At 38.8% G+C, this 27793-nt stretch overlaps 2 protein-coding genes and 1 long non-coding RNA gene across 3 annotated transcripts; 2 read left to right on the top strand and 1 right to left on the bottom strand.

The window, feature by feature from the left end:
• Nucleotides 1–987: 987 nt before the first annotated feature.
• LOC113576857 (neurexophilin-1-like) lies at nt 988–14324 on the bottom strand. The gene is made up of 3 exons (XM_035533566.1): nt 14217–14324; nt 13880–14122; nt 988–1674 (listed from the first exon to the last, which is right to left on the bottom strand). Exons 1-3 carry the CDS (start codon nt 14322–14324, stop codon nt 988–990), a joined length of 1038 nt encoding a protein of 345 aa, XP_035389459.1.
• Nucleotides 14325–16769: 2445 nt separating this feature from the next.
• Nucleotides 16770–20477, top strand: LOC113576876. Its single transcript, XR_003410561.2, has 5 exons — nt 16770–16829; nt 17334–17386; nt 18830–18856; nt 19396–19499; nt 20336–20477. It is a non-coding gene; the product is annotated as an uncharacterized LOC113576876 (long non-coding RNA).
• Nucleotides 20478–20487: 10 nt separating this feature from the next.
• On the top strand, nt 20488–27121 carry LOC113576875 (alpha-tectorin-like). Its single transcript, XM_027009216.2, has 13 exons — nt 20488–20602; nt 20679–20777; nt 20926–21055; nt 22184–22305; nt 22436–22705; nt 22779–22877; nt 22981–23101; nt 23832–23942; nt 24940–25124; nt 25299–25462; nt 25578–25820; nt 26085–26247; nt 26433–27121. Exons 5-13 carry the CDS (start codon nt 22442–22444, stop codon nt 26529–26531), a joined length of 1449 nt encoding a protein of 482 aa, XP_026865017.2. The 5' UTR covers nt 20488–20602; nt 20679–20777; nt 20926–21055; nt 22184–22305; nt 22436–22441; the 3' UTR covers nt 26532–27121.
• The last annotated feature ends 672 nt before the right edge of the window (nt 27122–27793 follow it).

Genomic DNA, 27793 nt, shown 5'->3' with positions numbered 1-27793 from the left:
TTATGATATCAGGGTGCTGTCAGTAGAAACAGGATGAGAAGAGGTGAGGATCAGTCTGAAGCTGAACAGCAACTATTGCTAAATTAGACAATATATGTTTCATTTGCATACATTTACATCAATATGGGTAGCTGACCTTGCAAGATAGGACCATGTATCAAAACACTCTATCTATGCCATAGTCTCCTGAACACTGGTCAGCCAGTTACAAAAGAATCAGGTAAGTATACTGTCATAATTAGTCATGGTATAAACAACCAAGAGCATTATCAGTAACATGTCCAATTCTGCAATATCAATTAACTCTTTCTTAATTAATATTTAAATCACATACATGGTTATGGTTATATACTTTGGTTATATATTGTACAGGTAATAATGATGCGTGGAGGCATTTGTGAATGGTGTACATGCTAAGCAAGAAAAATGTGCCTTAGATTATCTTTGAGAATGTTTTGTTTGAAAATGCCCATCGTTTAATGTTGAAGTACAGTTAAGAGGTGGTCATCTGGTGGTCATCTGGTAAGCAATACCACCAGACAGGTTTAAGCCAAGGACTGTACAGTTGTGATGACCTTAATCAGAATCCCTAATACACAAGTTAAACCTTTCTCCAGTCTTAGAGTTCACTATCTGTGACCACCAGAAACAGAATATGCCTGAAATCTCTCACCAGTGTTTGACTTCTTCCCCATGTCACTGTGATTATTAACCTCCTTCAGCAAAAAGTTATATGTAGTTCTCTTTATTTTGCTAAGTTTATACTGTCTACCCACTAGTACAGAAGAGAAATCGTGTAATGATTTCCTGTTAAATGAAAAGGGTTGAGGGTATTTTTAAAGCAATTCACAAATAGAACAAGAGGTGAAAATGTTGCTGGACCATCCATATTTCATAGATATTATGTTAAATCAAATAACAAAGAGGACATGACTATTTTTGTGTCCAATTTCTCAAATTGTAGTCCATCCTGACCTCAAGTCATGTTTAACCTGAGGGTAGGTAGGGCATTAGATTGTGGTAGTTGTAGTCCGGGCAGACCTTCTGGACCAACCTGTAGTCTGTGCTGTAGAAGGAGATGTAGATACAGATGACTCTCAGAGGTCTGGAGCAGATCCAGGTGACATATCCCCGACTCTGTTCCTGAAAGCAGGTTTTGGAGGGGTCATAGCTACAGGGCATGGTGCGCTTGCTGCGCTCCACCTTCTCGTGGTCTATGCGACAGGTGAAGGACTTGGAGTCCTTGGGGTAGATCACGCTCTGCCGCTCCAGGTCGAACTCCACCGCTTTCGCTGGTGGCACCAGGCTGACCGAGACATTGCCCTCACCCGTGGAGTCGCGACGAAGGTACACGCCGAATGTCCCGTTGCTGTGGTCAACGATCTTCCCTGCGACAAGCAGGTTTAGCCGCACCGTCTTGATGTTGGAATAGAAGTCGCCCCAGCCGAATGACTTCTGAGCTTTTTCAGCATTGGCATGGGGCTGTCCTTTCAGCTGATATAAAGAGCTCAATTTGTGAGTGGGGAGTCCTAGGAGCAGACGGCTGGAAGCTCTCAGTTGGTTGCGCCATTTCCATCCAGACAGGGAAGAAGCTCCGTATTGCATCCCAGCATCAGTGTGTCTGGGCTGGATATGAAATGTCTTGTCCTGGGTGTTTGGCTGGCCAAGAACTGACTAAAATAGAAGGGACCAAAGGCATAAAGAAGCAGATAGAAGCAGATAGGTACAGTTTTTTTTACAAGGTGATTTCTAGAACCCTATGTCCTCAGGGAATAAATCATAAAGCCTTCAGATTAAAAGCAATGTTTTAGAATTAATATTTTTTCTAAGTGTATACACATAAATCACAGATCGTTTTTTATGTAGCTCAGAGACTGATGCGCGAGAATGATGCCCTTTAACTAATGATCCAACCCTATGCGTTAATTACAAGTATGAGTCGTGTCTACTCAGCATTAACAATTAATGGCTGTCTGAAGACCATACCTTCGAGCAACTCGATAAGACTAGTTCAAATTAGTTCGGTTATTAAGTGTTTATTATTTGATTCCAACCAAAACTGTTTGCACCGTGAAATTACATCGTGTTTCACATTATTTCGACTATGCTCACATTTTAACGACAACTACTAAACGTAACTAATATTTTAGAATAAAGTATGGCTTAGAAAAAAATACTCTCTCTTAACGTATTCCAGATGTTTTTCGGTAGTGTAAATGTTTAAGTCGCACCACTTACTAGATACACTGTGACGTTCAGCAAGAGCAGAGCGAATCCCTTCCGCGAGCGCATCTCCTCAGTTGCTTGCAGCTCGCTCGCTAATCGCCATTATTTATGTTTTACACAGCAGGTACAAAAAAATGGGAGTCGGCTCGAGTTCCATGACAAAAATTCAGGTTAGAATTCGAATTTCAAAGCAAAGTGGCACGTTGCAAGCGCAAATGAAGAGGTGAATTAAACTGTTCCAATGATCCGCCCAAGAGGAGTTCTAAAAAGCACATAAAATATAGCATATGTATGCAGAGAAGTTGAAAGCAAGTATGCTATTCTTCACAGTAACAGTGAGAAAAGCTTGTATCTATGTCCACTTTGTTTAATGATGCAGTCGGCACTGTGCCTTGAGGACAGAGAGCGCGCAACTGTGCAGAGTGCAGGACTTTTCGTAGAGCGTAGTAATACTGTGGTCGTGCAATGCTTCTACACCATATGACTCATGACAAAATACAAACCTTACACATGGCACAGAGTTTGCTCATGCTTTCTCTTTTGTGTTGTTGTGTGAGCTACTGTGCTTAGCTTTCTCTGGAGAGAAAATTGCTGCATAACGCTGAAAGTATTTAAATAATCTCGACACCCAGTTCGGACTCCAGTAGTTTTTATTTCGTTTCCAACCCTCACCCTCGGCCCGCATTTATTAAATTTACTCTGGAATCGCCTATGCTCTAATCAGGTTTAGATGGAATGTAGGCTCACTACATGCCAGGCCAGACTGAGATTTACTGGAAAATCATATGAAAGTAAGAATGGTGTCCAATTGTACACCAGGAAATAAACACTGCAGTTGTTTAGTCTGAATATAGGTTATAGTTGAGATATTTCATATGCTGACAATACAGAAGGAGAACAATTAATTGCATATAATGAATGAAAGAGAAATGTAAGCAACAGGTTCATATTTATTAAATAATATGAGCATGTAATCCATGCAAAGTGGGATGTCTATCTTGATAAATAAACACGAGTAACATGAGTTTTAAAAAAAAATTATTTATTTTTCAAAGAATGCAAAAAGACCAGAGAAAGGGAGAGATGAGTATTACAGGAGCTTTTCACATATTCAGCATATTTAGTATGTTTTTATTTACTGTGCAATGTTACATGCATTTATATATGCATATATATGTTTCCTTATGTTCCCTGATGTTCCTTAGGCAGTAAAAAAAAAGCACAGAGACTTATGAAGGTCAGGAGAAAGACATGTACCGCTGTGTGTTATCGGAATCTGTCACACACATCAGGCTTTTCCTGTGAAGTAAATTTCAATAGTGAGTCATAGTTGATGTTTTGTAGTAGACATCAAAGTTGTACATTACCAACTGGGTTGGTCTGTTACCACTCATTTAAGCACAAGCAGTTAAAATTTAAATGTAAAATAATTTAAAATGTAAAATTACATTTAAATAATACTCATTTTTTTCAGACCCTTGCAGACCAAAACATGCTTGATGCCTTTCCTGATTTTGGCTGACTAGAATCTTCAAGCCAGACAGGCTCCCAACAGAGGTCAGTAGGACTAGGAGTGTGAAGACATCATGTACCATTTCAGCCTCTCAAAGTCTTTTAGAAGCTCTAAAAGACAGTGATATCATCAAAGTATACCAGCAAGATATCAAGTGAAAGATCTTCTAGCACTTCCACCATAAAGCACATGATGGTAGCTGGAGCATGGAGTAAAGACCAACAGGTATCTGACACCACTCAAAAAGTCCAAATGGAGTGGTGACAGGAGTCATCTCTCTGTCTCTCTCTCTGCTTTTTAAACACCCCGTAAAATAAAACCAGCAAGTAGCGAGTTGCAGTAGTCTAGCTTTGAGATAACCAGAGACTGCACATGCACCTGGGTCACTTCCTGTAAGAGTAATGGCTGAATCCTTTGAAAACATTCGTATATCTTGAAAGTAGCCCTAAGAGCTCTGTATACTCTCAGGGCCTTCCATGTTCATCTGAACACATTACTCCAGCTTTGTTGACTTCAGTGGTCAAGCAGTCTCCTAATGTAATTTGTCTAGTATGCTAGACACTCCGTGCATATGTGACTCAGCAATCCTGCCCCAGATTTGTGACTACTGTCTGAGCCTGAGGAGATTTTTTCTGCATTCTTACTAGTTTCTGCCATAGGTTTAGGTGAAACAGATCAATCTTTTCTCACTTCACTATGTAGGCAGTGTCATCTAGTGTGGTGGGGTACTTTACAAGTATAACAATTATATCTTCCTTCATCCTTAGAGGTGTCCACTTGGATCTCCTTGGCAGAGTCATGGCTCTCTCTTGGCTGTGAATGACCTGGTACAATTGCTCCTGGCAGGCTATTTTTGTATAGTGTTGTGAAGAGCTTCAAGGGTTAACCCAGATGAAATGTCCACTGTGTCTGCCAGGGTGTTTATGACACCTCTGGAAGGAACATATCTTTCAGCACAGCATCAGCATCAGGGACAGGCTCGGGATCTCTGTGCAAGACATGGTTCGGTTTCTCTTATAAATCATATGCATTGTTTTGCTAGGCAACTGTCTTCAATAAAAAGAGTTGCTCAAGATGGTGCCAATGGGCACCTTATCTCCATATGTTTGCTGAGGAATAGAAAATATCTCATACATATCTCGTCTCCTTTCCTTTCAACAAAAATGTCATGGTCGTCTTGATCATGTCGTGGCAATTTCCTGGTTTCAAACCAGTCCAGTTTTTGTCCAGCCCAGACACAGTGTCTGTCTCTGTGTCAGTCACAGTTGCTCTTTCTGTCTTGGCCCCCGTGACTGTCCCTGTGCCTGTAAGCGTCTCTGTCCCAATCATGTTATAGTCGCTGTCCTGTCCCCATGCCTGTGTTCCTCCAGTCTATTGACCAGTCCCTTATCCTGTGTCTGGTCCGATCCTCCCAACTTTTGTGCTTTTTGTAGTCTGGTCTCCAGCCTATTTGGCAACCCCTGTACTGTACAGACCTTGCTTCTCCTGTTTGGTCTTCTGTACCAGACCCTGTCCTGTACCAGCCCTTGTACAGCCTGTCACTCAGTCCGGCCCTGTCTAGTTCCAAACCCCTCCTGATCTGTACCCTGTACACCTGGGCATCCATTCTCCTGTATTTTCCTCAGCCCAGCCTGGTTTGTCTCTCTTTCCTCCTGCTCCCTCACCAGGTTCTGCTCCTGACATGGATTTTGCTCCTGCCCCCAACTTTGCCTCAGCTCCTGTGTCTTAGCCTCAGCTCTTGTGTCTTAGCCTCAGCTCCTGTGTCTTAGCCACAGCTCCTGTGTCTTAGCCTCAGCTCTTGTGTCTTAGCCACAGCTCCTGTGTCTTAGCCTCAGCTCCTGTGTCTTAGCCTCAGCTCCTGTGTCTTAGCCTCAGCTCCTGTGTCTTAGCCTCAGCTCTTGTGTCTTAGCCACAGCTCCTGTGTCTTAGCCTCAGCTCCTGTGTCTTAGCCTCAGCTCCTGTGTCTTAGCCTCAGCTCTTGTGTCTTAGCCACAGCTCCTGTGTCTTAGCCTCAGCTCCTGTGTCTTAGCCTCAGCTCCTGTGTCTTAGCCACAGCTCCTGTGTCTTAGCCTCAGCTCCTGTGTCTTAGCCTCAGCTCCTGTCCCTGCCTGTATCTAGAACAAGAAGGTTGGTTAAACAAAATTCACTTACTGGAATCAACTCCCCTGCCCTAAAGTATAACAGAAGTGCACAGACAACTTGTTGAGGGAGGATCAATCATTTACAAAAGCTGTTTGAAATATGCTAACACCAATCACAAACCAATAATTAATACCCATTCCTTTTAGGCATGACAGGCTAGTACAAACAATGTATTCAGGAGGATGCGAAAAAAAAGCACAACCTCTGCAATGTGTAGTGAATCAACGCAAAATAATGACCAACGCTCCAGTGCAAAATACTGACTACGACTGTGCTGTGGACACCTGAATGCCAGCAAGCATTCTTTCAGTTGAAGATGAGTTTAACCTCAGCCCAGGCATTGGGCTTGCTCAACTATAATCAGCCTTTTCATTTATTTCTGTAGGGAGGGGAAGGGTGAAGGATAGCAAGTGATGGTCTGAGAGTGGGAATACCAGGATATCTAGAGCTGAGGAAGTTTGGTCTGAGGGATGGCTGTGAGAGTAATGGCTGAATCCTTTGTATTTTACGGAGAAATCTGAAAGACTGGGTCAGGTTTTAACCATAAGTTGGGAATGATAATGAGTTGTCCAAGAAAGAATAAGTTAGGTTCTGGCAGAAGTGCAATGACTAAGAAGGATGTCCAAGTTTTTTGTGAAGGTTCAACAACATGAAGACTTACAGGAGAACAGACTGTAATAGCATGGATTTCTAGTGATGAAGATGAAACGATGAGAAGCATCATTTTTGGGAGAGAAGTAAGGCTGTACCACTGCCCCTGCCAGTTTATCAGAGTGTGAGCAAATTGGGTTTACCTGAGCTATCCTGGGTGATCCAGGTCCCATTTAGCAGCAGGAAGGGGAAAGTATGAAGGAAGGTGAAGCACTTCCAGGGATGACTTAGCATCCCTGTTTTTGACTGAGGAGGCAGTGTACGGTGGAGGTTGCTGGGAGTTGTGACGATTGGCCACCCTCTTAGTGTCTCTGTTTTATTATTTCTCTCTGTCATATCTTTGTTTTTCATTTAATTTCTTGTTCCGCTCCTTGGTTTCGTTTTCTCCGCCCCTCGTCTGTTCCTAAAGTCCAGTCCGTGTTTTAGTTCTTCCTGTTATGTTCACCTGCATCTGATATTCTTTGATTGTCTTGTTTATTTTAGCCTTGTGTTTTGTCTTCTAGTTTGTTGGTTATTGTGGTAAGTTACGTCCTTTGGTCAGGGTTGCTGTATGCTCGTTTCATCATCGCTTTTCTTTTTACTCCAATCGCGTGTTATATTACTCTCAGTGTTGCCTCTGTTTGTTTTACCCTTCGTGTTCCTGTTTCATCGTTTAACTGCTTCCTGCATTTGTGTTCTACCTCTTGCCTGTTCCTGGTATGATCGTTACAGGAGTATAAACTTTGCATTGTGGAGAGTACCTTCACAGTCTGTGAAAGACAAGAACTACGACTGAAGTAAGGTACATGCAAGGTGTAGCATGCACACATAGAGTAAGGGTATGAATAGCCAGAGTAGCAAATTCACTTTATATCTTCAGGTTATGGGCTGATAATAATTCCCTGGATGGAAATGGTTGTTTTGCCTGCTATGCATTCCATATGCAAAATGTGGCAATCTCGCTGTGTGCCTAAGCTTTAGCAAAGATGTAATGTTAATCATCTCTCCACCTTTTATTTACTTTATTTACAGGGTGAATAAAACTTTTCTTAAGATTCTTAGTAAAGGTTCCAATCTTAATATCAGGTTTTAATGGAACATCATTTTTTATATTTTAGACAAATTTTCTGAAATGTTTTCATATTTATACCACTAAAAATTAGTATGTTAAATTTCATAAATTGACAAACTTCCATATATTAAACAATGAATGTAGCTCAAAAAGACACCACCTTTGGAAAATAAGTCAAGAAATTCCTGAAAACATCATTTTCCATTCTAAATTAAGAGAGCACCTTGAAATATATTGCTTTACATTTCATTTGAAAAACAAGAAAACAAACTTGTTTTAAGATTAGCTACTCGATTACTTAGTAATCGAGCCTATGACAAAACAGTGTTGGCCAGTTCAGCGAGATTTACAGCGATTCAGTCTAGTTTGGACAAAACAAACAGAAGATTCTTGCTCAGCAGGGGAAAGAATTTTACTAACCAGGGAGATATTACATGGGTGACTTTGCTTTTTTTTGCAGGCATTGCTGATGTGGTTCTTGAAATTAAGGTGCATACTTTTGTTTAACTTGCAGGAAACAAACGGCAGAAAATAAGTGCACTTATTTATCTATGCTGAAACACAATGGGCCAGCGGCCATGTAAGCTTGAGCAGCTGTGTGCGCTTTGCATACCGACGAAAGAAAATTCGACACTATTGAGTCTAAAAGCTACAGCAAGCCTATTTAGGATAAGTTATAAAGATCGAACAATAGGTCACTCATTAGCAGAAGAGATTAAAGTAAACTAACTACAAATCATATAAATAAATCATAAGTGATGATCTCATCTTTAAGTTAAACAAAAGAAGCTCATAAGCAAAGTTGCAACAAGTCTATGTACAAGACCCAGCTATTGCAAGACAGAGAATTTAGTTGGATTGGAATTTCTTCCTTCTTATTCACTGCAATAACAAGGGCAGATTGATGGGCTAATTTTTTCTAATTTTTTCCAGGAAAGGCTATAGACTTCTAAAGCCATGTCATCATTCTGTCACTAGTGCCAGACCTCTAAATTTGTGTCATCATTCTGTAATTGGTCTTAAGTCGTGTTGTCATTCTGTCATTGGTGCTATAGTCCTCTCAAGTCAGATCGTAGTTCTGTCATTTGTGCCAGGCTCTTATGACCATAAAAGAAATTCTAGCTCTAAAGGTTTTATGCCGATAAGTTTGACAGTTGCCTCTGTTGCACCTTGCAGAAAATAAAATGTTGTGAACTCAATGTGTTTCATCCTGTGTACATTTTAAATATCATGGGAACCTTTGAATTATGAGGTCATTAAAGCCTTAAAAAAAATGAAGTCACAGAAAACAAATGTTTTTTATTCATCACACGATAGATAAATGTGTGATGCCAACTTCAATGATTTGTGACTTCAGTCTTTGACTGGAAGATATTTGATATTTTTCTGTGTGAACCATTCAATCACTGAGGAATGCAATATTCATCACATGCTATCGTAAGCTTGAGCAGTTAATGAGCTTCAGATGCCCCAGACCATGCAATTCAGAGTCTAAGAGCGAGACTTCAGGGACCATATTTAATGTCCACCAGGGGCCATGCTCTTTGAGTACAGTTTTTACATCAGACCATTTATCCATTTATATTTACATGTTTGGCAGATCCTCTTATCCAGAAGAATATACCCTTCCAATCATGTCACAGAGGTACAATGTAGTGTTAGGAGACCTGCCTAAGGGTTTCTTTTGAATGTAATGTTAGAAGATCTGCCTAAGTGTTTTTATTAGTGTAGCATAGTGCACTTGCCTCGGAGAGACAGCACTGTTATGCACTAAACCAGTGTTTCTCATCCCATTCTGCATGGCCCACCAGACGATTCCACAGTTTTGCTCTAACAAGTTCTAACATTAGACTTGGAGCAAAAATGTGGAGCCAGCTGATGGGCCTTAAGTACAAGGTTGATGAACACTGTACTAAACTACACCAACTATACCAGCCACTATACCAACAGTACCACTACATTATACAACACTATATAGTACCAGCCATTTAGTTGTAGTGCTCCATATATGTGATCTTATGTCTGCTTTGGGCCCATGTCCAAGATGAAAAATCCTGATTTGTTTCCAAAGAACAACTTGTTAAATAAAATGTGATATATGAGAGTCTAATGCAAGAACACACCATTCCTCTCAATATATATGAAGAGCTCATAGAGGTGTTTTCAGTGGTGCTGAACTGTCTGTTTACTGATGACCAGTCAGAGTGAGGACCTAGCTGTCTTTGGTCCTAATAGAAGCACATCTGTTTTGTTGGGATTAAGTGAGAGAAAGTTCATCAACATCCAGTCTCTGACATCCTTTATGCATTCATCAATAATACTAAGACGATACATGTCCTCTGGTTTGGCTGAGACATATAGCTGAGTATCATCAGTGTAGCAGTGGAAACTAGCACAGTGTTTATGTATAATGTCACCTAAATGTAGCATATATAAAGAAAAAAAGCAAAGGCCCTAGAACAGATCCTTGTGGGACATCATAGCTAACCTTGTTGTATGCTGAGGAGTCTCTACTTATGTTAACAAACTGGTAGTGACTGGCTAGATAAGATTTAAAAGCAGGAAAGGGCTGTTCCCCTAATCCCAACAACATTTTCAAGTCTATCTAATAAAATGTTGTGATCTATAGTGTCAAATGCTGCGTCGGAGTGATCAAGCGATATAAGCAAAGAGACATAACCCTGGTCAGAAGATAACAACAGGTCATTAAATACTTTAATTAGTGCTGTCTCCATACTATGATTAGGCCTAAACCCTGATTGAAAGACTTCATATATCTGGTTCTGATTCAGATATGAGCTTAGTTGTTGAGCTCAAGATTGGCCTGTAGTTTGACATCTGACATGGGTCAAGGTTAGATTTTTTTGATAAATGGTCTGATTACTGCTAATTTGAATGATTTAGGAATGTAGCCAAGGTTCAAGGAGGGGTTTATTAAATTTAGTAAAGGTTCAATTAGTTCAGGTAGGATTTCCTTAAAAAGTGTGTGGGCAGTGAATCTAGTAAGCAAGTGGAGGATTTTGAGTGTGAGATCAAAGATATAAGTTCTGGCTCTTGGAAAGGTGTAAAGGATTCTAGAGTTGTTTTTGCCGTGGCTGTTCTGTTCTCTAAGTAGCTGCCTGATGTCACGTTAAAACTCTTAATCTAATCTCCAATGTGCTTCATTTTCTCATGAAAGAAATTTCTGAACTCATTACTATTGTGTGATGTTGTAATCTGAGCATTGGTGTCAGTTTTATTCCTAGTTAGATATGCAATTGTACTAAAAAGAAATCGAGGATTATTTTTGTTGTTTTCTTCTAGGGTCCAGAGATAAGCTGTTCAAGCGGTAATACGTGCTTTTATATACTTGAGAAGGCTTTCTTTCCATGCAAGCTGGGAGACTACAAGCTTAGTGTGGTTCCATTTACGTTCTAAACAAAGTGCTTTGTTTTAATATTGTGACTGTGATCATTATACCAAGGTACTAATTATTTTTTCCCCAGTTTTTTTATTCTTAAGTGGAGCAACGTCATTAAGTGTGCAGCGGAATACTGATTCTAAGCATTCAGTCATTGGATCAAGTTTCGTGGGGTTTGAGTGTATCCTAGTCACAAATGATAAGTCTGGGAGATTCACAATAAATCTAGGTGCATTATTCATCTGGAATGATAACGAGGCAAGGTTACTATATTGTGGCTCATACGTAGTTCAAATGAAATTAGGGAATGGTCTGATATGGCATCCAACTGGGGTAATAACTACGTACTCTATGTCTACACCGTATGTCAATACTAAGTCAAGTGTATGTCCACCAGAGTGGGTTCTGTGAAACCAGTTGCTTCTAATATAAAACTAAAGGCCGATCTCAGAGGGACTCGGGCACTATCAAAGTGAATACTGAAATCACCAACAATAATGGCTCTTTCTACTAGAGCGACTAGATTAGAGAGGAAATCTACAAATTGCTTAATAAATTCTGAGTAGGGTCACAGTTAGGCCCTCCTATCTTCCCTGTTCCATGGTTTCCCTGTCTTGTGCTTTGGTTCCATTCCATAGTTTCGTTTTCTCCACCCCTTATTTGGTTTTCCACACCTGTTCCTCGTTTCTAGCCTCATTAAGTTCGTGTATTTAAGCCCTGTGTGATGCCCTGTGTTTTGGCTGTTCGTTGTTTGGATGTCTGAATGTGTTTGAAGCGTACGTTTCACTGTGTGCCACCTTGACTGTACAGTTATCCTAGACTTCGCATTTCTTAGCCTCTCTGTTATAGGCTGCTTCCCCCGTTTGCCTTCATGTGCTTTTGTTTCTTTGTTGTCATGTATTCTCAGAATCTCTTTGTTGGCTCTGTGACCCTGGACTACCCTAACGACTCCGAATCTGGATTTGCCCCTAATAAATAATAAATCGCTCTTCTTCGCAGATGTGTCTGACTCCTTACCGCTCATCCTTACAGTAGAGTCCTGGTGGCCTGAAGATGCCAATTAGAAGAAGAGGCTGGGTGGCATTCTTATCATTGGCTACGTCATTTATGCTAGTAAAAATTATTTCAAAGGGCTCAAAATCATAAGCAGCTTTCTGGTTTATGCCTAATGTGTCAGTTTCAATAACCGCAATGCCGCCTCCACAGCCAGCTAGACCAGGACGGTATACATAGCTGTAGGCAGAAGGGCATGCTTCGTTTAAAGCTATATACTTATTTGGCTTGATCCAGGTTTCTAATAGACAAAGTACATTAATCTATGATCTGTTAGGATTTCATTTATCATGAGCATTTTAGATGTTAGGAATCTAGTAAACCCAGCTTTAGATAAAAGATGCAGGCAGTGTTCTGTGAATCAGTTACTTTAATACTAATTGGGTTGTTAAGACATATTTTTCTTTGTTTTCTGTATTTCTGCTTAGCCTAGGGAACAGACACAGTGTCAACAGGATGAACCTTGAGTGACCAGCAGACAGTTAGTTTAGCCTCTTTGTCTGCTGGCCTCTGTTCTGGATTGTCATAGGTTAACTAGGTCTGTCATAAGACTATGGCTTATGTTACAGGAAAGGAGAGCAGCACCCTCCCTAGTAAGATGGATACCATCCTGCCCTAAAAGGTCGGGCTTGCCCTTGAATGTGTTCCATTTATCTATAAACCCCACATTGTTTTGTGAGCACCACTTAGACAGTTCAGCAAAGATAACCGGCTGTACATTATATTGCCACGCTGCATTGGGATGGAACCAGAGCATACTACAGCATCAGACGTCACCTTTGCTAATTGACACACCTTTTCAATATTATTTTTTGTAATCTCTGACTGACAAAGGCATATATTGTTAGCTCCTATGTGAATAACTATTTTAGAGAAGCTATGCTTGCCTAAAACCTTAAGATTACCTGCAAGGTCCAGTTCCCTGGCCCCTGGTATACAGCTAACTACTGTCTCTAAAGGCCTAACTAATTTCATGTGTCAAAAAATAGAGTCCCCTATCTCTAGAGCTCGTTCCCTCTGAAGGAGAACGGAAGCGGCCATGATGGAAAAGCAAAATGTTAAAGGCAGAAGAATTCCATTATCATAGTTGAAGAGAAGCAGCTGTGAATGCTCTATGGAGCATGTGTTGACAGGTCACTTGACAGGTTAGCTATCAAAGGTCAGTTCATTCAAGATTCAAGACTGACTGACAGCATTTAGTCAGTGCATTTATTGTCTAGAAGCTCTGGAACATTAGACAAAGAAAAAATGCTTTCAGTAATGCTGAAAGGCAGGTGAGTTGACATTTACACACACGCACACATACAGGAATGAACTCGGATACAGATGTATACTATGCAAGCCTCTTGGTTATAACAATCCATGTAAGCCCTGCCTGTCAGCAGTTTGCATCCTGCTGTTATGTGCTGGATGGTATCAGGGGCATTTTTGCTGCTTCTGGAGTCCTGCCTGGTGTGGTAGATCCCAGCCTCTATTGATCTTGTATTCCGAGCTGCCATGATTAGTGCTTTCATGCTGTCTTTCAATCTAGTCCTTTCCAGCCATTGGTAGGACTTCTCCATATCAGCCACTTCCACCATTTGCTGGTGATACATACCGTGCAGGTGTTTTTCCTCCCACAGTGGTCCATGTTCCTCCTCATTTCCATCCTCCTCAGGTTTCTGCTGTCTGAGGTACTCACTAAACACTTAATTACTTGAGGCCATCCACTTAGTGTAGAGTGCTGGATTTGGAATGAAACTCACTGTGCACTGAGGAGTTTCCTTGTCTTTATGTCAGTGGTTTCTATATATATTCATGTATATCCTAGTGAGATGGATTAGTGAGTCAATGTCTTGTTTACTTCTGACAGCTTGATGTCATCTATATGGCTGGTGGTCACGTCATTCCATAGCTTGTGTCTGTAGCCACTCTTGGTGATGATCTCACCGAGGCAGTTCAGGCCTGTGCAGAACAGCAACGGGGACAGGGCATCTCCTTGGTAAATCCCACATTTGATGGTGACTTGTTTTATTAGATTAAAGTTGGCCTCTACGTTTGTCTTCCACAGCCCCATTGAGTTCTTGATGAAGGCTGATGTTACAGCCTGAAGCGTTCCAGAATCCATGTGTAGGGCATTGACGTCTAAGATTTCTTGTAGCCAGTCCAGGCAATACACAGGTTGGTGTGTCTGGTCTTACAGTACGAGTCACTGTTTTATCCATCAGTTGCTGGTACTTGGCTCCCCTGGTGTACTTACCAATGCCTTTCTGGGCCATGCTCATGTTTTGAGCCATGTGCCTACTCATCTTAGCGACAATGATGCCTGACATGAGCTTCTATGTTGTGCAGAGGCAGGATATCAGCCAGTAGTTGGATGGAACTGCCCCATTCTCATTTCTGGGGGTTCTTTAGCATCATGCAGGATGGATTCCATCCATTTGCATCTGGTTCATTTGCGCTGTCCACTTTCCTCTCTCTCTATATATATAAAATTTAAACAGGTGTTTAAATATACACATTCCATAGCTTGAGCCTTTTGAGTTCCAAATGCTAACATTTCATAATCTGCAATCTTCAAAAAACTCCTCTCTAATTGTTTATAGTCCTGCAATCATTGCTTAACAACAACTGCATAGTCTCACAACATACAACCGTCAAATACTCTACAATGCAACAACCACAAAAATCCCTGTTGTTGCAGTTGTCATGCAGTTCCACAATTACTGTTATTGGGCAGCCACTCCCTACTAAACCTCACAGTTATTATATTTTGCACAGTCAACATTCTCCCAAAGCAATATTGGATACTCTAAATTGTCCTATATATATATATGTGTGTGTGTGTGTGTGTGTGTGTGTGTGTGTGTCTAAAGCATACTTGAGTATGAGAAAGGCACTATATAAATGCAAATAATAATAATAATTGTTCTGTATTAATTACAGCCAGTCAGTCATGTTCTTTGTGTAAAATGCAAGTGCCAGTCCAGTATTGTAAATCTGATGGAGCATCTCTCTGATGGTGTGGTGTGTAGTGAATGGTACTGGAATCTTGTTAGGCCAGTTTGCCTGCCAATTCTGTGAAATGATCCAAGGGTTGTGTACATAGCTTAGGGAATGTAAAATGCCTTGAGAACACTATTAAAATTCAATTTATTATTTAAGAAAAATCCAAATTTATTTATATAGAGCTTTTTTTTACAACAGATATTATTATTGTTATTATTATTATTGGCAATAACAGTATTATCTGCAACATGGTGAATGCATGCTGGGTGTGGCGTAGGTGGTATAGAGGAAACAAGAGGTCAAGTTGAACAGATATGTTCTTTACTTTCCTTTGTGTTCTAAATAAACACAAAATAAGTTTAATCAAGTCTCCTGATCCGGAGTAGCGTTGCACCGGCGGGCACTTGTGGTCTCGTCCGCTAATGCGCAGCCCTGTCCCTCTGAACCTGTAGGAATATAATAGGTTGACAGGTGACCGGATGAAATGAGGAGAAGGTGTCTCCTGTCAGAAGACAGGGGCAGAGTGGGGGTGCGAGTGGGGCAGACGGTCCTTGTCTGGAATGCGCGTGTCCCTCCCGCTAGGGGACCGGCCTGAGACTGAAATATTAAAAGAACATTTCTGCACTCATTTATGATTGGTAATGTAGCAACAAAAGCTTTGATGATGGCTTCACGGGAAAAATAACAAATCCAAACAATTTGTGGAATTTTTCTACTGATATTATGGATACTGATGCAACCATAAAAACATTTCTCGCTTCTGGTTCTATTTTCTGTCCTCTTTCACTGCCGCATCTTCATGGGTGTGTTTGAGATATCTGGCCCTAAACAGAAGCTGCAGAGTGAGAAACTTAGAGATTACTTTGACAAAAAGGGCAACAATTTTCCTCTTGCACAGCCAGTTAATCTGCATATTGGAGGTATTCCTGCAGTTCTACTTTGGAATGCAGAACACAAAAAAGGAAACAGAATAAAAATATGTGGGGACCTTTGTTACTACACACACACACACACATATATATATATATATATATATATATATATATATATATATATATATATATATATATATATATATATATATATATATATATATATATATATATATATATATATATAGAGAGAGAGAGAGAGAGAGAGAGAGAGAGAGAGAGAGAGAGAAATTCAAAGGAGAGAGCAGCATGTAACATGGCTCTCATATACAGTGCTGTGGCCAGTGTGTGGGGGGGGCTTTGAGGTTTATTTGACACTGTCCACTCTCAGTGACCTTTATCACACCAATGCTCTGCTGGATTAGATCAAGGTGATTGTGTCTGATTCTACCTCAGGTGCTGCAGTTGAACTTCAGTCTCACTGTGTTACTGCCTCTGCATTGGTTGCCCACTCACTGCTTTGGTGACAGATTGTTCTTGTTTTATTTAATACAACATCCTGTAGATCCTATTGAAGTATCCTATCACTGTCTATGTTTATGATGGTGTCCCTAATGCTTAAGAGACTAAAAGATCACTGTTTTAGGCTTTGAAGGTATGCATATAATAGTGTGTACAGTGGATGTGCATAAATGACATTATTAAAACCAAAAAGTAATAAAACAGGTTGAACCTCTCTGTCTAAACTAACAACAGAGGTAGGTGAGTGAGAAGGCTGTGATTTCTAAGCTAACCTCAGATGTACCTAGTTTATCAAGTTCATCTAGTTTAAAACTGCATATTTCAGATGTGTTTGACGTCATGGTGCATATATAGATCTAGTAGTGGCCTTCCCATCAGGACACTCTACCCAGAAACACAACATATACCCTGGTAAGTTTTGAGATTTTTTAACTTGTTACTTAATTTAATTTTTGATATCTCACAGAGTGCAGAGGTGTCTTTGTTAATATTCTGTTTCTGCTGTATATGGGGAAAAAACCCTCAAACATTATGAAAATTATCATTTACTATGGTATAAATTTATATTAAGATGTGGTTATCATGTGATAATCTAAATGCCGGCTAAATCAGATAAATGCTATAAATACAAATAATCTAAGATTACACTTGAGGAATACATTAATTAACCTTAATCTTGACTATAACATTTATGAACATTAAAATATAACTAATAAGTTACCTTCCTCTTATTTTTCATGTAAAGTGTGTATGATCCTGGGTGATTTCTTTGAAAAAAATTAAGAAAAACAGTTGCTATCTTCAGTGTTGCTTATCTACCAGCCTTGTTGTAGATTTTACAGTCTTAATTAATTATTCACATCAGTTGGCTGATTTAAATCTTATTTTGAGACTTTGTTGTGTTGTGGATTTCAGACACACGATGGGGTTTGCACTTCAGCTGTGTTTGGTGGCCCTGTTGTTTGCCAGTAAGTTCATGTGCTAAAAGAAGTTTAGTTGAAACTAACAATTTTGCTTACTGATGTTGTGTTCAACTTTTTAATTTATTTAAAACCTTCAATAATTCTATTTTTACTAGACTATCTAGTTTCTAATTCTGTTAATTTATAAAGCACCTTTATTTACAGGGTAAATAGTATTTCAGTGTGAATTAATTTTTAGACATTCTGAGATGACATTACACTACAAAACTAGAAACATTTTGTAGTGGTGCCACAGAACAGCAAAAACAGCACACTGTAATCAGTTTATGAGGTGTATCACAACTTTTATTTTGATGAGGCCGTTTCTAATAATTTACTGAAATAATCTTGTGATAGCCATCTGGCCACCACTCCTCTAAATAGCTGTGCTTCAGTGGTTAAGGTGCTTGACCTATAATCAGAAGGTTGCTGGTTCAAGCCCCACTGCTACCATGTTGCTACTGTTAGGGCCCTAAAGTAGACCCTTAACCCTCAATGCTGGAGTCATAATTGTAAGTTGCTTTGGATAAAAGCATCAGGTAAATGTATGCTAGATTGACTTAGAAAAGATTTATTTCACTTTAAATACACAATGCAATTTGTGTAAATTGACTAGGTTATAGCTGGTTTAGCTCAGTACATTATAAATCCATGTTGTGTATTCATGATTCTTGAGGCCAGATCACACCACACTTCACGGCTCTTCACATGGCTGTAGCCAAGAGGGAAAAGGTGCCATGTTTTACAGTACTGAATAATTGGAACATCTACATTCAACACCAAAGACTGGAGGAAATATCAACACTGAAGTAGAATACAGATAATAAAGCAGAATACGGATTATAAAATACCATGCATGATTATTGCATTTGCATTTATTCTAATCAGTCCTGACATCCAGTATCATTGCGGTTGTATTGCCACTTTCAGATTAATGCATTTTACCTTCCATTACCCAAACGGTCCTGGTGACCAGCAGACTGGTTAACAGGTTTGGTGATCAGTAGACTGGTTAACGGGTCTGGTGATCAGTAGACTGGTTAACAGGGTTGGTGATCATTAGACTCTAAGCCACACATTACCAGTCCTGTGAGCACCTTTTCAAACATAGAATGGCACGTTTCAGTGCTTTTATCAGTATACATTACAAAGACAGTACTGCCACTTACTGGTTGTATTTAGAAGTACAACAATACATGTGCTTAACAGGTTGTTTAATTAAAGTGTGTAAATAGAGAGCAAGTATTGAGATATTGGAAAGACCATTTGTATGACCATGTCAAATGCATTCCAGCCACTGAACAAATACATATACACAATTCTCTCCAGCACCACTGTGCACAAACATTTTCCTCTTGAATAACCCAGTGGCTTTAAGATATATACAGAGGTAATAATAAGGAAATAAGTAATTAGTTCATCATTAATTGGTTCTCTCTCTTATATTAGGTGGAGTGGCAAAAGCACAAAAAATAGGTAAGACTGCATAATTTTTTCATTACTGAATTCATGGTTTCACTAATAGTAAAATTATATTATTACGGTTCACTTTATATATATATATATATATATATATATATATATATATATATATATATATATATATATATATATATATATATAAACCTTTATTTTTGATAAATGGTGCACAAACTGTATGAGAACAAATGACCAGTTTTGACGTAATGTGGGATGGGACATGGACATTTAAAATATTTGATTAATGACAAAAAACAAAAAACATTGTTTTTGAAAAGAAAAAAATGTATTTAAAGTCTGTGTTGAGTTGAGATAAAGATTCTGACTTTTGATTAATGATGAAGCCAATTATGGGAATTTTGAGAATTCATGTAATCATATTCATCTTTTATCCAAAGAGCTTGAGTAACCTGGCAGAATCCAAATTTTGTCTAGCCTACTTGTGGTTGGCACTCTGAATTTTAGTGTTATTAATAGTGGTGCAAAAAGAATAAGTAGAAATTTTAACCGTTGTTACCATTTTTATTTTCTTTCAGGACCTATTTTTGTAGAAAATCCTTTTCCTTATGATGGAGCATCTGTACCAATTGAACTTGAGCAAACATTTGTGTATGCTGGAAGGAATTACTCACAACTTTACGTAAGTAGACAGATCACATAATGATGCTCTTTAATATTTGGGGTTTGATCAGTGAGCCATCTTCGCATTAATACCATCATCATTTTGGTCTGGTGCAGGGCTTCAGATCATGGTCCTCATAGAATATCTAATAATGACCCACATGTAGATGCCTAAACATGTCACAACAGCTTGACAATGTTCTTTGTATTGACACTATGCATCTTAACAAGATTCCAGTTATTCTCAAGGTTCCAGTTATACCAATGTGGAAGGTGTTCTGCACAACCTTTCCTGTTATATTGACCTCTGATGTTTGTTAGCACAAAGCTATGATTTAGTTTTATCTGATCATACCAATGAAAGGCTCAAATCAGATTCTTCCATTTTTGGATTGGCAAATTATTTGTTGGCAATGAGAGTGTTTTAAAATCCATGTAGATTTAGTGACCCCATGATGTTTGGGTACAGGATACATACAAAAAAGAAGTAGGAAGGGTTCTTTAAGATTTCTTTCTTTTTTTAATCTGACCAATACAAAGATGTCAGTACAAGATATTCTGAAACTGTTTACATTATACATAGTTTATGAAGTCATTGTAATGACCAATGCATAAAAGAATTTCTTTGATCTCTTAAATAACACATTTAAATGTTGCTTTCATTAAGAAAAACAAAAAGAAATAAGCATTTTCTTCCTAAGAGGTAAGGACAACTAAAAATAAGACAGAGTGTTGAATTATAGCGCATCCCAAAAGAACAGGCTGCAGCAATTTCTGATCTACTGAATGAGAGTTCATACTCTTTGTAGGGTAACAGCATTCATGAGTTTTATTTTCTCATCATCTCTCTTTCAGCTCAGCATGAATGGCTTTCTCTCATTCTTTTCCCCACCTGATGAGTTTTACCCTACTCCTTTCGTGGCCCAAGATGGAATTTTTCCAATGTGGGTCGACATTGAAAACGATGAGGGGGGAGACGTTTGGTATTTCCAAGACACAGAGGGTAATGTTACATCAACAGCTACACTCATTCTTGAGCAGGTGCTCGGAGAGTATCACGCCAGTGTCACCTGGGTTTTCATTGCCACATGGTCGAACACACCACTTGAACTTGAGGCAGCAGTAAGATTCTCTCTTTATTATTACTTAGTCAGTAATTTTGAAGTGCACATTTTTAAACCTCTTCTTTCTCTTTAAGTCTGTGTCATTCCAAGTAGCCCTGATCACTGATGATGAAGGAAACTCTTACGTCCTGATATTCTATGAAAACATTCCTTCCCTTGAAGAATTTTGGCTGGTGAGAAGACTAAGTTCATATACATTTCTACTGACTTTATGTCAAGGTTATGTTATTAAATGTAAGTGTTTTCTATGTTTGATTCAAATCACATATTTGTCATTGGAAATTAATCTGGAAATTCTTTTTTTAAATGTCATGTTTGTAGGCTGGCTTTGCTGAAAATGGCAACACCAATTTCATAAAACTCCCAATATCCGATTCCAGTGCCCTGTCAACAACAAGTAATATTGGCTTCCCTGGTCTCTGGGTTTTCAGCGTACAGAATGGACCTAATGGTAAATGTATTTTATTGTCTACATTTTAGATTGGCAACTGAAGACATGATACATTCAATAATAATGGTTAGAACTACAGTGAACAGCTCTCTCAATATGTGACACTACACTCTATGACCATATGAAAAGCTGGTCCAGAGATATGATTTTTTGGATTTTCTAGATGAATGCACAGAGGCAGCAGTGTTTAAAAAGTTGAATTTGGTGTAATTATTAAAATAAACATTTTACCCAATAGTAGCATTAGCAGTTATTACTCCGTATTTAAATATCAAGGTTGTGTCCATTTTTCAAATCAAATTTTGCATGAAACATTGAGTTACACTGTCATATGTTCTGTAAATGCATATTGTGCATGAGGAAAAATGACACAAATTCAACCCTGATGCAGTGGGTAAATGATATTAGTAAAAGTATAAATGAAACTATTGAAATGAAAAGATTAAGGATAAATAAAAACATAGCATATATAAACAGTGCTCTAAAATGCTATAGCAGTGAGGCAAAAAGTTCATTATGAAATTCACGATCAAAGGATGAAATATACAATGATTTAATATAAATACATACTAATATGAATACAGGTGAGATACAGTTTGTCACTTTTACCCCTCCCTGGCATATTATTACTCCATATTAATATCAATAAAAGTGAAAGAGACAGGTGAGAGGTCCATATTAATAACAGTAAAGGTCAGAGACACAGATGTGAGGTCCCCTGTCTTTAGCACCATTTGTGGAGGATGATGCACTGCTTTGAATCAGCAATATTCTTTTCCTCGCATTTGAACTTTTTAGCTTGTTTGTTAGAGAGTTACCATTTCTACAAAATGTGAAACAAAACTGTAATTACATGTCTGTCATTTTTACCATCTTGTAAACTGGGCATTTTTTGTGTTTGATAATGTAATATTTTGATATGATGTCACCTTTATAACTATGCTGTTGAGCCCTATAGATCAGTGGCATACAGTATATTCAAACATCTATGATATCCAAAATACTACTATTCAAACTTCTGTACATGAATGGAATGTGATTTTCTGCGACTTTGCTTAATACTTCTTCTTTAATTCAAAGAGCTTAAGCAAAAAATAAATATAAGTCTTAACATGTTTTTTCTTCCAGTGATTTTTTTCCCTATTGGACCCGAAGCTCATGTAAATCCTTTCCTTTATGATGGATCGTTTGTACCAGTTGATCTTGAATTTCCATTTTTGTACAATGGAACATATTACACAACACTGTATGTAAGTACTGAAACATACCATTCAAAGATGTATTCTGTTACCATGTTGTGCTCTCTATGGTGGTTCCGGCGTTTCCCTGAGCCTTCCAAACATTTCTGTGTTTTCTAATCATTCTAATCCTTTCTTTTAGCTGGACATGAATGGCTTTGTGTCATTCTTCGAACCTCCTTGGGAATTCTACCCTATTTCAAACATAAACCAGGACATGATTGCTCCATTCTGGTCTGACATTGAAAATGATGAGGGGGGACGTATTTTCTATGAGCAAGCAAAAGAGGGTCCTCTACTAGCAGTAGCTACAGATGCTGTTAAGCAGGCATTCCCAGATACTGACTTTGAAGAAGCTGTCTGGGTGTTTGTTGCCACATGGCTACAGACGCCACTTGAGCTTGCACCAGTGGTAAGAGTCTGTTCTGATAATTCAGTCACTGCTCCCAAAGTGTACAATTTAAAACCCTTTTCTGCTGCTTAAGGATGCATCATTCCAAGTGGTCTTGACTGCTGATGACGATGGACGCGCGTATGTCCTGATGAACTATGGAGACATTCCATCTGTTCAAAATATCTGGGTGGTGAGAAGCCATATAAGCCATATAAGTGTTGGGAACATTAGATTCACACTGTATATTTGTCATGAGTCAGGAATTTCTTCTAGTTGAAATATTATCTTTGTAGGCTGGCCTTGCATTCAACAACTTCAACTTTAGCAGCCTTCCAGTACAAAACTCCAGTGACCTGCCTTTAATAAGTAATGTTGGATTTCCTGGCCGCTGGGCTTTTGAAGTTGGATTTTATGGTGAATACATTTTCTTGTTTCTTTCTTTATGATCAAAGTTCCTACTTGATATGTTTTTTGTAATTTATTAGAGGCAAGTAATGTAGGTTTTGAGGGATATGATTAGAGAACCACTGCAGACACAACAAGCATGTTAGTTTAGAGGATGCGACACAGAAAGGCCTCCTTCCTAAGAATGGGGGGTAAAGATGTGGTTGGAAGCATCTCCAACACATAAGGGCTAGAGGATCTGAGAGGTTCAGGAAAGCACTGCAAGGCAGCACAGAGCCCAATGAGAACATAAATAATCTACTTGATTACAGTTCTTCATATGGGGGTTAACTAACCTGATTACATGTTAAACTCGTATGCAAAGAAATAGCATTCAGATAGCATTCAGAACATCTAGTGAGCCACATCTTGAAGGTCCCTCTGTGTTTCTAGCAGTGGGTTGTGGTGTCTCTGCAGGAGCATCATTGATAAGGGAACAGTATTATGCAGTCATGGAAAAAAAATCTGCTTAATTACATCAATTTCTTTTAATGATAATGAAATTAGAAGGGCAAAGTTGATGAACAAACTTTATTTTGGCTTGACAAAGCCACTGAAGCTGAAAAAGGCTGTTTGGCTGTTTTAGCATTGACAACCCAACAAATATTATTTGCAAAGAATCAGCTAGGGACTGTATTCTCCCTTTTTCTTTCCCTTTGTCTAATCTCTCTCTCCTTCCTCATTCTTTCTCTTTCTTTAGACAGCTGTGCCGCTGTGCAGTGTACTGAGGATGAGGTTTGTGTGGAGAAAACTGGAATTTATGGCTGTAACTGTGCAGAAGACAATGCATGGCCCAACCCTGATACTTTTGGTACACCTTTCAAATTATTACTTTCTTTTCCAGTTCCCAGAATTTGTTCTGTAGGATTTAATTTAAATATTGAACATGAAAATGTACCAGATACAGATAAAGATGATCTCAACAGGAAGATTGTCATTATTTTGATTATGGTAATTAAACTGATTTACAATTTTCTGTCATTAGCAAGACAGCAACATCATCCAAGAGGTCCCTCTCTGTTATTTTATTTATTCAGATACGTTTATTGCATATGTAGCCTGTGCTTCATATTAGTATATAAATGATGTTTGATAAATGCCTAATCATGGTAGCCTACATCACCTTAAAGTTTCTTCAAATAACCATAGTGGATGCAAACATGACTTAATTAGCATTTTTTTTACTGCGAACATTCGTAAATGCACCTAATATCTGTGAAATGTTAGGATGGAAAGCCAGCTGGTGAGCCTCAGAGTGATGGGGTTAAAAACATCAGCTAGTTGTGAACAGGTGTAAGAAGAGGCGGGGCCAGTGATTAGTAGACTGGTGACACTGAATGCTGGAGAGAAGGAGGAGGGGACTTGGATCAGACAACTGTCCTCCCAATTGTGACCAAAGGTGTCAAATATTGACCAAAAAGATCAGATTGTCATGCAATTTTTGGATTAATGATAGACAAGACTTTTATCTGATCATTCACATTTGTAAGAGAAAATGCCAACCAACATCTGGGAAATCTCCTGTATTCCCACTGATTAAATATTCATAACATACCCACTATTTCAATATATCATGACCACTTTAGAGACATAACAGCAAGGAAATGCTGTATCCTGAATTCTGTGTATTTGAAACTTGAATGCAATACATTTTTTACCTTCTGTATTGTTATTCTATTTTATTTGATGAACTAGCAGCCTTGGGAGAAACAAAGATGGTGATATGGAATTTTTGTCTGTTTATTCAGTAGTAGCAGGAAGTACTAACAGTAACCAGAGTCTCTGACTCTATTCTCCATTCTTCTCAGATGCCATTAAGACATGTTCAGGCAGTTCTGGGACAGCATCTTTCTCCCGATGTCAGCTGTTTGAAGCTGGATATCCTGCACAGTTCCTCCACCTCAATGATTACAGCTGCAAAGGAGTGGTGGATGGAGATAGGTTGGTGTTCCACTTTGACAACGATGGACACAATTGTGGCACATATCTTTGGGTAGGGAACAGTGCAAGCTTTTTTGAATGAAATATATTATTTCCCCACCAATGTTTCTACATTTGTACATTTTTAATTTTATTTGTACATTTTTAATCAAAGTATTACAGTATCCTCATTTTAATGCTAATACATATGTAATTATTATGGTCTAAATATGAATCTGTCTCCTAGAATAATGAGACACACTTCATTTATGAGAACATGGTTCAATCGCTCATGGGAGAGGGGGACCAGTCTGTAATCAGTCATGATGGGTGGCTTGGCATTGACATTTCCTGCGTGTACCCGCTCATCCAGAGCATCTCAATGCCCATGATGATCCAAGCCGATCCAAGGTAGGACTATGTATAGCACCTGCACCCATCTTCACATGAGCCGATAGATTTATTTTTCTTTTGACTGTCCTGTGTTATCTCATCCTTATCTCATCCTGTTTCCCCCACCCCAAAGTGTGGTATATCGGTACTTGCCTACTGATGGCACATACCAGATCCACATGGTCCCCTATCCTGATGCTTCATTCAGCACCCCGTACTCTGGTGAAGTTGTTATTGAGGTGAATCAGCAGATCTTTGTGGGTGTGGAGGTGGTTGGAGTTGACAACAGACAGATCTCCATTGTGCTGGACAGATGCTGGGCCACTCCTGTAGCTGACATGAACTACAACATCTACTGGAATCTGATCATTAATGAGTAAGCGAAAGATGTGTAGTTGTATGCCTAAGACTAAGACATTAATACCAAACCATACAAGTTACAAATTGATAGCATATGCTCTCTTATAATTGGTCCATGTTACATCACTCTGTCTTCTTTGAAATCAAACATAAACTGAACCTGGGAAATTATACCATAATGCTAACTTCACTCACTCCGAACTACCTGCACTTCTGTCTTCTGTTTCCTTTCTTCATCTCATCTTCATCAGCCTCTAATTCTTCTTCCTTCTCTTTCCAGGTGTCCCAACCCAGAGGACGGCACTGTGCAGGTCCTGCAGAATGGTGTCGCCACATCTAGCTACTTCTCCTTCAGGATGTTCACTTTCACCTCAAGGTCTCCTAACATCTTCTTGCACTGCCAGGTTCATTTGTGCCTTCTGGAAAATGGGAACTGTCTCCTGGTGAGTTCTCTGCTAGGCACTGGCTAATCCTGGAGTAGACCAGTTCATAAAGACAAACTGTTGTGTTCCAGTGATCTATGCAGTCGATTAGGGATGAACAGCTGAAGTAGGATAATGAACACCTAAATATTCCTCTTGCTCTTCCTCCATGCCTTAACTACTCTGTTTAATTCCCTCCATCACAGCCATGCGATGAAGACTCTGAAGAAGAAGGCAGCGACAACAGAAGAAGGCGACGATCTCTGGACTTCCATGACACAGCTTCCATTAGCATGCGTTTCTGATTTAATCATTTGAAACACTTGGTTTTGTGATAATGGGAATTTTCTGTTAATTTGGTGTTTAATCAAAGTGTTGTAGTTAATTTGAATATTACATTTTTCAGAAATTTAAATTACAGCTATAGTTTTTGAAACAAGCCAGATCACATTGGCAAAAATGTATTCTTATCAGTGGAAATTTGAATGGAATCATACTGATCTGTACTGACTCTTTTAAATTATGAAAATAAATCAGTCTTAAGCATTTTTATTGTATCCATTTTAAGCATCTATACAAATATGTAATTAGTTCACTTTACCTCTTATTGCTTTGACTTTGATGATATCTGTTGTAGTTAATACTTAATTATATTTTAACAGTGTACCTTATTTAGAACCAATTTAGGCTTATATCTGCACACACATCTAAGGTGGTCTAGTTCTTCATCAGCTTTGAAGTTATTAATCATAAGTATATGTTTTCCTGCAGTGCAAGATGCGCTTTTGAATTATACGACTGTTTTTAACAAATTCCCAACTTTGTAAAGTTGCCACTGATTTTAAAATAAATAAATATCAAGCAGCAGCATATATGCAATATTTAAATCAAGCTGCTAAAATAATTTTATTTTCAAAGTAGTAATATGCCAATGTCATGATTAGTCCCTGGTTTCCCTATCTTGTGTGTTTTGGTTCCATGCTTCAGTTTCGTTTTCTCCTCACCTCGTTTGATTGCTTGCTCCTGTCCCTCGTTTTTACCTTCGGTTCTTGTATTTAAATCCTGTCTTGAGCCCTGTGTTTTTGCTGTTCATTGTTAGGCTTCATTGAGTTTATGATGTTTGGTTGTATGTTTATTTTGAATCATAGTGTTTAGGTTTGTACTCCGTGCCTTGGTGTTTCTTAGCCCTGAGTTTTCCCTAGCCTTAGTTATAGCCTGCTTCCCCGTTTGCCTTCGTGTGTGTTTATTTTGTTTAATCATGTATCCCCGTGCTCTCTGTGTCCGTATGACCGTGGACTACGATAACGACTCTGATTCGGATTTGCCCATAATAAATCTCGCTCCTCTCCGCACGTGTCCGCTTCCTTATCGCTCAACGTTACAGCCCATAACAAAAGTGTGTGAATATGCACTTTAATTTGAAGAGAATATTAAGTTCGAATATTATGTGAATATTAAGATTGTGCTGTGAAATGTAAGGGTAAACCATCAGCTCTCCAGCCAGCACTCACAGGAATATTTTATATTGCTGCTCTCGAAAAGTTATTATAAAGAGCATAAGGTATCT

The sequence above is a fragment of the Electrophorus electricus genome, chromosome 14, assembly GCF_013358815.1.
Source record: "Electrophorus electricus isolate fEleEle1 chromosome 14, fEleEle1.pri, whole genome shotgun sequence".
Taxonomy (NCBI): domain Eukaryota; kingdom Metazoa; phylum Chordata; class Actinopteri; order Gymnotiformes; family Gymnotidae; genus Electrophorus; species Electrophorus electricus.
The sequence above is the reverse complement of the archived record's forward strand: the minus strand, read 5'-3'. Positions and strand labels throughout refer to the sequence as shown.